Raw genomic sequence first — 14,072 nt, 5'->3', positions numbered from 1 at the left:
TTATAGCAAAAATCTTTCTTTAAAACAAAACACCTTCTTCAGTCTCTGAAGTCATAATTCAAAACATTTAAAAGGAGCTCTAGTGCAGACTTGTACATAAATCAAAAACCACCAGCCAAGATCAGTACAGTAAAAGTAAGTATGATGTGTGAGGTCAAAGTGCTGCCGCACACTGGGGTAGGAAAGGGATTAAGGAACAGTTCTAGAAGGGGAGACAAGGGGTGATTTTACTTAAGGATCTAGAGACAAATGAGTAAGAACATTCTAAGCACATTGACGTGAAGGCAAAAAACAGCATGCTAACAGAGAATAAGGACTGGAAAATGGAAGGCTGACACCATTAAAGGTCAAAAGATAAGCAAGTGACAGATCATGAAGAGCAACAATACTGAATGCATGACCATCTATAACCAATAAACGTAATTTAAAAAAATCAATTATCCTATTTTAACTTCTAGACACAACTTTAGATTTTAAATTTTCATTCGGTTTGAAGTATGCTTCTGACTTACTCCAGCTGAGTTATATACTTGGAACTTCTGAAACAGTATAATTGAACTTTTTCATTTTATAGATAAGATGTTTAACATGGACCCCATCATTTAAGAAACAAAGCAAATCTTAAGGTCCTTCTGATTTTTTGTTAAAAGTTATTTTCTTTCAGGAGTTAAAGAGGTTCAGATAGAGAGGGGCAGTACTCCATTAGGGTCGCGACACTGTGATGTACCTCCAGCTTTCAGGCAGCCCTAAAGCCCAGGGAAATGCATGCCACCATACCCAGGGAGGTCTCTGGACTTAACTAAATCTCCACATGTAGGACATCCTCACAGAACATCATTGTTTACTACTGCACCACCATCTGTGTTCTACTGAATTTTAAGAGATGGGAAAAAAATTTTTTCTCAAAAATTTTTAGACGAAGGACACACTTAATAAAATTAGTACTGAGAGCCAGCAAATGGCACAGTGATTAAAACACTGGATTCCCATGTGGCTAACCATGGTTCGAGTCCTGGACCTGGAGGCTTAACTCATACCAGGCATGTATGTGTATATGCATGCCCCAAATCCTGAGAGGAGAATAGAGGAGAAGGGATTGTGGTGTGGCCATCTCCCCTGGGCATTGACTTCTCACTTTCTGTCTCTCTGCCTCTCCAGTGCATGCACACACCTTATAGCAAAAATTTCTCTCTAAAAAAAAAAGAAAAGTACTTATTTCAAAATTTTTTAATAACTGAGTCCCTCCATGATTTAGAGTGAATTAAACTGCATACAGTTTTTATGTAATCTTTGGTGAATATGGTACCTCATGCAAAAAATGGGGTGAATGTTGAAAATGATCACCTCAATGGGAAGAAAAGATAGTCTCAATTATTTATTATTAGAATTCATGACCCCTTCCATTTGTTGCAAAAAGTACCTTCCTTTTGGGAAAGAACATCATAGGGTGGGTGGTAGTTTGGTGAAATGATCCAAAGCACCAGAGATCAGTCTGTCACATCCTTTGGGGAAAGTTGTTCATCCCTTTATGATAAAACCAATCATTTCATCTGTACCTGGTTTTATCCACACCCTATTTTTTCCTTCAGTTCCAAGTTTATGCTAATACTGAGTAACAGCAACTCGAGAATCATAAATTGATGATCGTTGTCTTAAAAAATATAAATGAAAGCCAAAGAAGAATCTGACAAACGTTCTGAAACACTGAAAATTTTCTTCCACAGCCTTGCTTTTTTATAGCTCAACACCAGAGGTCGCCAAACTTCAGCAATAGAGCTGCAGAGTGTAGCCTTTCAAGCTATTGTGAAGTAAAAGAAATCCTATTAGACATGTTGGTCCTCTGCTTGGAATCCTGCAGTAGCTTCCAACTGCTTTCAAGCTAATGTGATCCAGCTACTGCCCATAGCTCCTCCTTTCTTTCTTGGGAAACTCATATTCTACCAACTCCACTATTCAGAACCTAAGTTCCAACCATAAAGAAAAACAAATGACCTTGTTTCATTAATATTTAACCATTTTCCTATCTCTAAAGATGAATACTTTTCCATATTTCAAGATGCAGCTCAAAGGCTCGGGACCAGCAATTGATGTAATGGCTATGTCGCTGGACTTCCATGTAGTCAACTGCAGTTTGAGTTCCGAACCTGGTGGCTTAAACTCATGCCAGGCACATGTGCATGCATGCCCAAGATCCCGAGAAAAGAATGGAAGAGAAGGGACTGTGGCATGGCCATCAGTGATGATCTCTCGCTTTCTGTCTCTCTGTCTCTGTCTTTCTGGTGAGTGCATGCGCCATATAGCAAAAACCTCTTTCATAAAAGATTCAGCTCAAAGACTCTCTTCTCCTAGAAAGCCTTTCCAGATAGCCTGCATGCAAATAGAATGCTTTGTACTCTGCACAGACTTCTGGGTTAATACCTGCTTTGCTCTACTGTCCTCAGTAGCTCTCTTTCTCCCCTCCATCGCTGAACTCTTTTAGGGCAAGAACTTCAATTTTTCTAGCTCAGTATCTAGCAAAACTGTTCACTAAATGAACATATGCAATTAGGGTGGTATGTACCTTAAAGACTAAAGAGAATGTATAGCTACATCTATATATGATCAATTCAGTAAGAGCTCTTTAAAAATAAGCGAAGAAAATAAAATATACATAACTACTGTATGCATAGTTGAATAACTAAACGTATTAATTTCTTTTCTGCATAAAAGACCTGCATATTCAACCTGAAATATGTTAGGTTGGCTGCCTAAGCTTGACAAATTCCTCTAACTAGAAAATCAGAAAACATGTGTTCTATTTGAAAATATCAGCCTTCTAATGACGGTGAAATCACTATTATTTATTTTCACCTCAAGAGGACGGACTCTGTTGAGTAATAAACTCAACGCACACAGATGTTATCCAATTTCTACCTCTCCTCTTGTGTATGATGGCAATTTTGAGTAAGCAGCCTCTTCCTTACGGTGCAATGTTTCCTAATCAGAATTTGCTTCCAAATTCCAAAAGTGGAGGAGCAAAAAGCTATTGGCAGAAGCAATGCAAGTCTTAAAACCTTACTAGAAACTTAAGTGAAGAAAAGAGCAGCAAGCCATCATGTCATTTGTGTAGTTTATTCAGCCTGGGGAGGGTGAACTAGTACAGAAGGGCCTCCGTATGTACACATGCTCTATTCCATTCATTCTTTCTTGTGATCTGTTACTTAAGTTGACCTGCTCCCCTCCCTTTTAAGGGGATATAGTGGTGAGGTGCAAATATGAGAAGCCTCTACGGTACTTTGCAAAACTATGGTCAGAGTTTACTGCTTTCCTTAAAAGACGGTGGAAATGATATAAGAATGCTTGTAAGGAAAAACAAAATAGATTATAAAGCAGTACACCATAACAGTTAAAAAAAAAAAAACCCACACACAAAAAAGCAGAATGATGGGGCTGGCAGGTGGGATGGTGGTAAGGGCGCTGGACTTCCACATACACACGTGGCCTATGGTGGTTCGAGGCTCGAACTTGGCGGCCTGCTTTTACTCCCCACTCCCATCCCTCTCTGGTCAAATTAAAATAAATAAAGTAAAATAAAACAATTATTTAAAAAAGGCAGAATGAAAACAAAGTACACAACATAATGTTCTTTTTTAAGATGACTGACACAGTAATATCCTTGATTTGATTATCACATACTACACGGATGCTTTGAAAAACCATATTATATCCCACAAAGATGTACAATTAAATGTAAATAAGAAATTATAAAAAATATTTGTTTTAAAATATAAATGTTGTGCCAGGTGAGTACCACAGTAGTAACACAACTGGACCCATAGGTTTGCTTCCTAGGGCCTCTGAACACTGGGTGTATCATGTGCCAATGATTCAGGGTGGCTGAAACTAGGGGTCAACTGTGGTGTGAATTACCTGCTGGGGAGGCCCATATCTTTCTGTCTGCCTGTCTCTCTCTCAGAAGAAATAAACTTTAAAACAGAAAATGTCTTAGGAGCATTTATCTTTGAAAATTAACATACACACTGTTTTTTTTTTTTTTTGAGAGGTTTTTGCCATAGGGCATGGGCGGTCGCCCAAAAGACAGAGGACAGAGAGACAGAAAGTGAGAAATCACCCCTGCCCCAGGGGGGATGGCCACATTGCAATCCGTTCTCCTTCATTCTCCTCTCAGGATCTTGGGCTCGTACGCACACTTGCCCGGCGTGAGTTTAAGCGCCGGGTCTAGAACTCAAACCGCGGTCGACTACATGGGAGTCCAGCGACATAGCCATTAAGCTAAACGCTGGTCCCTCCATCTTCTTTTTCATTTCACAACTTAGTTCAAGAAAACTAGAGATTTCACCGGCATTAGTTATTAATTTTTGTTCAAATGTGACCTCGTATACATTCAGTATTTAAGGCATAGATATTAGCAATAATAAGACCAACAAAATATAAAGCTGGATCATACATACACAAAAGAAATTCCTATGATATTTATTAAGTTGTGTTAAATAAACACACACATTCACACTTAACGCAGTGTCTATTACCCTTCTTGTAATCTGTAACTCTGGGTCAATAAGTAGATGGTAAACTAATTCTGGTATCCTGGGTAGTCATGTTCCAGAAGGTACAAGGGACCTAGAAAATGGATATCTCTAAGTCCCCAAGGATGCTTGAGAACACATCTAACTCAATTATCTCACACCAAAACCAAACATCTTATAGATAGTGATCTTGGAATTAAAATAATCTGATGACTATGTTCCTCGAGTATAATTGCAAGATGACAAGATAGTACACAAGTGACAACAGTGCTTTGTTTCAGAGTTGACCTTACTACTGCAAGCTGATCATGGGCCAATTTGCAGCAAATAAGCCCTTAATGAAATAAAGTCTTAAACTATCATCAACAAACTGACAATTTCTACCAAAATCTATAATGTAAGTAGCATAAACCAGTATAGTAGAAAACTAAATTACAAAGAAAAAAAATGGAGCAAAAAAGAAATCTTCATTTAAAGTTTAATAAATATATTATAGATGAGATATGTACTTATCACAGATGTACACTTACCTTCCTACACAACTTTGTATCATGTATGGATTAATTAAAATGAATGGCTCACAAAATATCACAAACTTCTAAAATATAACTCATCAATAGAGAAATTATACAATTTTAACGACCAAAACACATGACAAACAGAACAGCAACATGCCAGAAAAGTATAAAATGGCAAGCTCAAGCACATCAAGTGAAGCCTGGGGCTAAAAGAAATGCTTCATGGTTGTCCTGGAGCAGAGGTCAGAAACTACAGCCCACTCAGTAGAAAGTATAAATTAAGAATGAGTATGTATAGATTTGTAATCCATCTGAGAATAGAAAATACTAACTTTAAACCCCCATTAAAAGAAATATATTCCCTGAAAGGACTCCACTATTCTGATTTGTAAGCTTGCACTATATAAAAAAAAAAATTATACTGTTATATTTTAAATTTCATCAATAAAAAAAATTTGTGGAAATACATTTTCTCTTGTGCTACTTAAGTACCATATGATGTCCTTATAAAGCCTAAAATGTTTTCTCTGGTTCTTTACAGAAAAGTTTGCTCATCTCTGTATTATAGCATAAATTTTATTTAAAGTAAAATAGGGAGCACAAAGGCTTTTGGGGACAAACTACTCAAACCCAAGTCTGAACACAGTACAGAAATCAGGAATGATGTAGTTCTTGTTAACAAAGGATCAATCTGAGACTAAAGGATGGTTACCAAAAAAGAGTACAAACACCATACTGGTCTCAGCTACAAATCATGAGATTATAAGGATAGTAAGGAAACTTATTGATCACACACTGGGTTTTTCCAACCACACTTGCACATGCTGACATCTAGTGAAATAACCTATGATGAAAAGAAAACATATTTTTACAGAATGAAATACAAGGACTTTAAAATAACTTGATTACAGTTCTGTGCCCAACTGGTGAAAGCTACTAGGAGTTATGGCTCACCATAATAAAAACTAGTCAACTGGCCAAATACAGAATGGGGTGCATCTCCAAGCAGCAATCTGATGCTAAAAGTGTTCATGAAAACAAGGCAAAATCATCTGTCAGAAATGTAAACTAAAAGGTTCTTCCACTGAATGGAGGATAAGACTATATAACCTCTAAAAATAATTTTCTACTTCAGAATTTTATGAAAAATTTGTGAAATCACAAATAAAGCCCAAAAGACAGTAGGCATTGTCAAACTGAAACCTTAACAGTAAACCAATCTAATGGTGTAACATAGACACTAGATTTTTTTTTTCTTCTTTTTTTTGGAGAGGTTTTTGCTATAGGGTGCGTGAGCTCACCAGACAGAGAGAGACAGAGAGACAGAAAGCGAGAAATCACCCCCAGGAGGGATGGCCATGCTGCAATCCCTTCTCCATTCTCCTCTTGGGATCTTGGACACGCACGCTCACGTGCCCGACGCAAGTTTAAGGTACCGGGTCTGGGACTCGAATCGAGGTTGACTACATGGGAGTCCAGCAACATACCATTACGCTAATGCTGATCCCGACACTAGATTATTTTTTTAAAAAAGGTGTGAGGACTTCCTTTAAGATCTCAAATATTAAAAACCTTAAAAACTCAATTTAAATCTCAACTCTACTGTTCTTAAAATTAAAACATTAATTCTGAATTATTTTGACTCTATTGTTAATAAAGATGCTAAGAGATGCAAGAAACACGGGTACCAGCAGGTGGTGTGGAGGTTAAAGTGCTTGACACTCCCAAATGGCCAACCATGGTTCGAGTCCCAGGCCTGGTGGCTTACTCTCAGTTTCTCTCTCTGTGTCTCTCTCTGGTCAAGTTAAAATAAAATGAATGAATAAATAAAATTAAATAAATAATTCTTTGAAAAAAAAAAGAGATGCAAGAAATAAAATTATACTAAACCCTTAAGTTGAAATTCTGCATCTATCAGTATTCTGACCATGCACACAGGTATTTATGCTTTCATTTTATAAATATTTGAACAAATATCGAACAAATTAAAGCATTTATGTACTATGTGGAGTAGTAAGGACACATAATACATGGTAAGCAAAACTGGTCATAGCTTCTGCTTTTATTCAGTTTACATGTATTTTAGTGAGTTTATGACCTAATACTGCTTTTAAATACTTTCCTTCTTTCATTAGATACAAATACTAGCTTTTCCAGTATCCATGTAACAGAAGGGTAACTCAATTAGAAACAAAAATGCTGGATGGGTTCTTATACCTGCTTTAACAGGGGAATTAGGCCTTACATTTCTTTCTCCATTTTTGAAGCTTCTTATGTGTATACACATGCAAGTGTGAGAGATATGTTATTACTACAGCAGCAAAATTCCTTCTAGTTCAAATACTGATTCAATATTCTCACCTTGATTATTTCCACCAATTGATCCACACCACTGTCCCCTGGAAATATTGGTTGTCCTAGTAATAGCTCAGCCAATACACATCCTGCAGACCATACGTCTAAAGAGAAAAGAAAATAAGACTTATGAATACTTTATAGCTTGGATTGAGATATGGTTCCTACTTTTACTTGATCACAGAATAAATATTGCAAGCAAAAGATTATATAGCCAAAATGGAGAAAAAAGTCATTAAAACTTGCCTAATGCATTTTAAACTGAAGCATTAAGCTTACTAATGAGGAAATGAGGCAAGTAAGAATATTCCCATAAAGGGTACATTCTATTATTATCATCAAACATCAAGTATTCTAGTCTTCAAATAATAAGATTACAGTACCAAACTTATGCATCCCTATCAATTTTTCTTAAAAATTAGTCAGTGGCATAATATCTACACATTACTAAGTGCTAATAGATGAGTAGCGAGTTCAATCTCCTGTAGTTATGGGATTTTAGGCCAATGCAAATTTCAATGAGAAATTTTAGGACATTAAATGACTGACTTCAATGTTATAAGATGACTGACAAAAAAGAGTGCTTAGGGATCAGCAGATGGCATAATGGTTATGTTGCTGGACTCCCACATAGCTGACCATGGTTCTAATCCTAGACCTGGCAGCTTAAAACTCACACCAAGTGCGTGTGCATGTGTCCAAAATCCCAAAAGGAGATGGAGGAGAAGAGATTGCAGTGTGGTCATCCCTTCTAGGGGGTGATTTCTCGCTTTCTGTCTCTTTGTATCTCTCTGGTGAGAGTATGTGCCCTATGGCAAAAATTTCTTTAAAAAAAAAATGTGGTTAAATATACATACCATCATTTTTAAATGCAATGAAATGGCTAAGATGCAGGAATTTATTTTATTTCATAAATTGTAAGATAATACTAATAATGAGAAAAATTAAATAATTTTAAAAAATTCATTTTAGTCAAAGTGAAAACGAGATTCCTCAGGAAAAGACCTTTAAAATAATTTAATACATTTTAATAAATTAATAAATACAATTAATTGATTTTAAAAAGATTTAAAGCATACATCCTGGGTTACCCAAGACAATGCAAGTGTGTAGCCATCGTCCTGAGTTAACTATTTACAGCACCCTCTTTCTCTCTCAAAAGTATTGGGTAGTTAGAAAGGCTATGATGTATTTTTTTCTATCCTTTTCTATAAAAAAAAAATGCATCACGACTTTTCTGAAAACCCAATATTAATAGATTAGAAGATAAATTAGAGAGTTATTTTAGTTGAGGCCCATTATTAACACTTCCTGAAAGGAAAAGCTGCTTTTCAGTTTCGATATTCTGAGGTTCCTAGGTTTTGTATGTACCCACACTCAAGAGTTTTAGGAAGATAAACATAAATCACTACTGGGCTCTCCCACCTATCAATAGGGAAGAAGAAGAATGAAGAATAGCATGGAGACAACAAGTAATTTAAGAGTGCTGATGTGATGAGATGTATTATCAAGAAAGATCAGAGGGGGACAGCAGGTGGCATGGTGGTTAAGGTGAAGGACTCCCACTTGAACTGATGACAGCTCAAGTCCCAGACCAGCAGCTTGCTTTCTCTCTCTTTCTTGATCTCTTTCTGGTGAGCACACAATCCCTATAGCAAATTAAAACAACAAAACAATAACAATAATAAATAAAGTTCAATAAATTTTAAAAATAAAAAATAGAGAAAGAGATTGGAAATTCCTGCTCTAATGATTACTTTTTACTTACCTAGAAAAATATTGTGGAATTCATTTAAGGAATTCAAGTTGGTTTTGTACAGTTGGAAACGATAATAACCAAGATGCCTATCCTACAAACATTAATCTAGAGTCCTACTTGATATGTTAGGAAATTGCTAAGTGATACAAATATGAAAACCTGCTAGGAAATCATTACTTCACTCAAAGCCAATAATAATACTAACTCTTACAGTCTAATGGAAAAGATGTTATCTCCTTATTAATTTAATTCCTTTCTTTTGATCTTAAAAATATCCCTTTATCTAGCTAATGAGATGGAAGGTAATATGCACTCACTTATTCCCACTATAATGCAGAATAATTCATCTCAGAAGACAAGGTTGGTAAAAACTGCAGGGGAATAATAACATCTTCATAAAAAACAACAGAAAATACATTCTTAGGCAAGATTCAGCTACAAATATGAAAGATGGATAAAACATCAAAGAATACTATTTTCTAGTAGTTACCACAAAAGATTAATAATCAAAAGATTAAGGTAACAGACAACTATACTAGTGTTTTTAAGTTCATGTTAAATAAGTCAAACTACCAATAAGATATGTATCATTCACTTTCTGGAAGATATCAAATCTCCTGTGTTATTATTTCATAGGACAAATGGATGAAATTTTCCAAAGAGGATAAAACTTCGACTAAACAGAAGGTACCACCCCTCCCCCGCCAAAGTACTTTCGCCCACTGAATTTTAGCTACTTGTGTTTTGGGACAAAACAGTGCTCTGTTTCCTACTTAATTTTATTTAATTCATAATGAAGGAATCTTTCAAGACCATCAATTAATATTTTAATACATCCACTTTACAGTAAAAAAATTAAGGCATCATAAAGTTAAATGACTTATCTAAGGTAATGCCACGGAGTAACAGAGTTACAACTAATTCTCAATCAAGATACTTCTGTCTTGAACACCTGTCTCACTGTCACAAAATGACAGCTTCTTCAAGAGTCTGTATGCACAGTTCCCTGTCCTAAAGAAGCCTTTTGTTCTCATTCTGCCATTTTTTAGTAAGACAATATAATCAGTCATCAGCCTTAGCTCTGGCTAGACTCAAACAGACAATAATCTAGTCAGAACTAGCTACTTTTTCTTGTAAACATTACTGTCAAAAACACCTGAAAAATAAATCTACATTGGTATACTCCCAAATCTCTTCACAGCTTTGTGTAGTGGTGGTATCATAGCTGATGAGGTTTATCACAGGCCTGACTCTACTAGCTGAAAAACTTTCCTCAAATACCTCTCTTTAGAAGGGGCAGGGAATCTATTTACAAATCTTACAGAGCCTTAAGAGGGAGGTCAAATCTAGGCTTGTTGGGCTCAAAAGGTCTCAGTTTATAAAAACATTCCTTAATGTGAAAGGTGATATGGTTTTGATCTTTCTAGAAAAATCGAACAGTCTTTATTTAATGTAATCCTGGCACAACTCATTCCAGTATCTTGTAATACAGATAATCAGTATCATATATTTGAATAAACTAAAACAGAAAATCAAAGTCATCCCAAAGTCATGGGCTGAAATCTGGTCTTGGGGGGAGAATCAAGTTAGCAAATACCAAAGAGAATACCATCATATTATTTTTATAGTACTTTTGATTACATTTATTTAATGCAGTCACTCAAAAATGTAGGCAGAACTATCACTAGTCTCTACTCTGCAGCTCACCTAACTAGTAGCAAACCTGGAACTCAAACTCAAGTTAACTCCAAGCAAAATATTCTTTGTACCATTTCTCACTTGTCCATTAACATATGCTACAGGGCCAACCCTGTGACCTGGTGGTTAAAGGAGCTGGATAACCATATGACTGGCTACAGTTTGAATCCCATCCCAGTAGCTTGAGAACATCCTGGGTGTGTGGCATGTTCCATATCCTAGCAAGATGGAGAAGAGATTGCAGCATGACCATGTCCCACCAAAGGGGAACTTTCTCCTCCCTCTGTCTCTCTCTGGCAAGTATATGCTACAAAAAAACCATGATGAAACTTAGAGCATTACATACCCATTACTATAATTCTTATCCTTTAGTACAAGAGAGCTCAAACTATGGTCTGTAGAGTCCTCTGACACTTTCAGAAGTTTAAGAGAGCAAAACTATTTTCATAAAAACATGCCTTTTTTACTGGGTTGAAATTTGTACTGATGGTACAAAAGAATTAGTGGTCCTTTGGCATAAATAAAAATGTGCTTTAGTATTTTGCCCTTTGGCAGAATAAAAATGGTGGGACCAGCAGTTAGTGTAATGGCTATGTCGCTGGACTCCCATGTAGCCGACCGCGGTTCGAGTCCTGGACCCGGTGGCTTAAACTCACGCTGGGCGCATGTGCTTGCATGCCCAAGATCCCAAGAGGAGAATGGAGGAGAAGGGATTGTGGCGTGGCCATCCCCACTGGGGGGTGATTTCTTGCTTTCTATCTCTCTGTCTCTCTCTGTCTGTCTGGTGAGTGCACGCGCCCTATAGCAAAAACCTCTCAAAAAAAAATGGTAATGTATTTTCGTTTAGGGGTATTGGTCATTTTAGAGAATTTCTACTTGTACCAAAAGGCCAAGAGCTATTCTGAATTCTCACCCCCCCCGCCTCCCCCCGTTTTCTGTTATGTGGGGTTTTAAAAATTTGTTTTTTGAGTGCCTTAGTTTCTGGTTTTAGACCATGGTATTCTCTTCAGAAACAATATATATGAGTAAAATAATGCTGACCTCTACCTGGACAGCTAGTTTAAGTCTGTTCTTTGTTTCTTAGGATCCTATTCATGTCTAGCTGACCATGCTGTCTCTAATTACTCCTAGCTAGTGAGCTAAAACAGAGTAAAAGAGAAGGTTAATGAAGATTAAAGTTAATTGTCCCTATTAAATTCCTCTATTACTATACAGCTCCAGTGAAGATTTCTATGAAATCAATGGGTTTGGGACCAGGAGATGGCGTAATGGTTACATGGCTGGGGGCCCATGTAGTCAACCGTGGTTCAAGTCCTGGACCCAGCAAGCTTAAAACTCATGCTAGGCGAGTGTGCATGCATGGCCAAAATTCGGAAAGGAGAATGGAAGAGAAGGGATTGTGGCATGGCCATCACTCCTGGGGGAAGGAGGGGTGTCTTGCTTACTCTCTCTCTGTAGTACATACACTCTATAGCAAAAATTTCTTTCTTTTTTTTTGGAGAGGTTTTTGCTATAGGGCGCGTGCGCTCGCCAGACAGACAGAGAGAGAGATAGAGACAGAAAGTGAGAAATCACCCCCCAAAGGGGATGGTCACGCTGCGATCCCTTCTCCTCCATTCTCCTCTCAGGATCTTGGGCATGCACGCACAAGCGCCCGGCGTGAGTTTTAAGCCACCGGGTCCAGGACGCAAACCACGGTCGACTACGTGGGAGTCCAGCGACATAACCATTACGCTAACTGCTGGTTCCTCATAGCAAAAATTTCTTTAAAAAAAAAAAAGTCAATGAGTTTGGCCAAACTACTAATGATTTAAACTTACTTGAAATAACCAAATAAGTCAATATGATCATCCCATCACTTTCCCCCACTACTTTATAATTTCATATTTACACTTAATTATACATTTCTGTGAGACGCAACATGGATTTTCAAAGCATGCATACAGTATGCAACAAAAAAAAAAAATCAAGGCTAATAGCATATTCCTTGTTAGCAAAGAGCATCACATTTGAACACTATATTGGAAATACCTTTTTTTTTTATTCATAGTATGCCATTTCACAACCATTTGCCCTCTCCACCTGCATTCCTGTGTCTATAAATGCTTTTTCCTGACCCTTCCTATCTGCCCCACCCCCACCTCCAATACCTACAGCTGACTTCTCTACTTCTATGTCTTCAAATCTTGCAATTTCTGCTACAGAGTGCAGATTCAGTACATACTGAGCGAGGACATACAGTCTTTGTCTTTCAGTCTGGCTTATTTCATTGAGTATTACATCTTCTAGATTTGACATTTTGTATTGAATGATAGGATCTCATGTGTTATGGTTGAGCAGTATTCCATTGTGTATATGTGCCACATTTTAAAAAATCTAGTCTCAGTTGTTGGGCACATAGGTTGATTCCATGTGTTAGCTATTATAAATGATGATGCAATAAACATGGATGTACAAGTGTCTTTCTGACTAATTTCTTGTCCTTTGGGTAAATACTAGGGAATGCGATTACTGGATCATTTGGTAGTTCTATCTGTAAATTTTTGAGGACTCTCATAGCATTCTTCATAATGACTGTACTAATTTACATTCCCAACAACAGTGCAGGAAGGTTCTGTTTTCACAACAGCCTCCCAGCACTTGTTTTTTATTTGTTTGTTTGTTTGTTTTTTATCAGAGTCAACTGATCTAAAAGGACAGCTCTCAAAGAAAGACATAAAAATGGCCAAAAAGTATATGAAAAATATTCAACAACTCTTATCATAACAGAAATGCAAATCAAAACCACAATGAAGGGAACCAGCAGTTAGCGTAATGGCTGTGTTGCTGGACTCCCACGTAGTCGACTGCAGTTCGTGTCCCGGACCTGGTGGCTTAAAACTCAAACCAGGCGTGTGTGCGTGTGTGCCAAAGATCCCGAGAGGAGAATGGAGGAGAAGGGATTGTGGCGTGACCATCCCCTCTGGGAGGTGATTTCTCGCTTTCTGTCTCTATGTCTCTCTCTGTCTGTCTGGTGAGCGCACGCACCCTATAGCAAAAACCTCTCCAAAAAAAAAAAAAAAAAAAACCACACACACACACAAAAAAACACAATGAAGTATCATCTAATTAACAAATTTTCCAAGTGATGGTCAAACTCAGAAATAAGTATTTCAGGAAGATTTTTTAAAAAAGAATGAAAAAGGGGGAACAGCAGGTGGCATAATGGTTAAGGTG

General features: G+C 37.1%; 1 protein-coding gene across 6 annotated transcripts in view; it reads right to left on the bottom strand.

Moving 5' to 3' along the window:
* Positions 1-14,072, bottom strand: part of GSK3B (glycogen synthase kinase 3 beta) — a 216,446-nt gene that overhangs the window by 61,931 nt on the left and 140,443 nt on the right. For all 6 annotated transcript variants that reach the window (XM_006165983.3, XM_006165985.3, XM_006165986.3 and 3 more), the window contains exon 7: positions 7,406-7,503. In XM_006165983.3, the coding sequence (XP_006166045.1) occupies positions 7,406-7,503 (98 nt within the window). The remainder of the gene's footprint in view (positions 1-7,405; positions 7,504-14,072) is intronic.

Source organism: Tupaia chinensis, unplaced genomic scaffold (assembly GCF_000334495.1).
Source record: "Tupaia chinensis unplaced genomic scaffold, TupChi_1.0 Scaffold144135_1, whole genome shotgun sequence".
In the NCBI taxonomy this organism is placed as follows: Eukaryota; Metazoa; Chordata; class Mammalia; order Scandentia; family Tupaiidae; genus Tupaia; species Tupaia belangeri.
The sequence above is the reverse complement of the archived record's forward strand: the minus strand, read 5'-3'. Positions and strand labels throughout refer to the sequence as shown.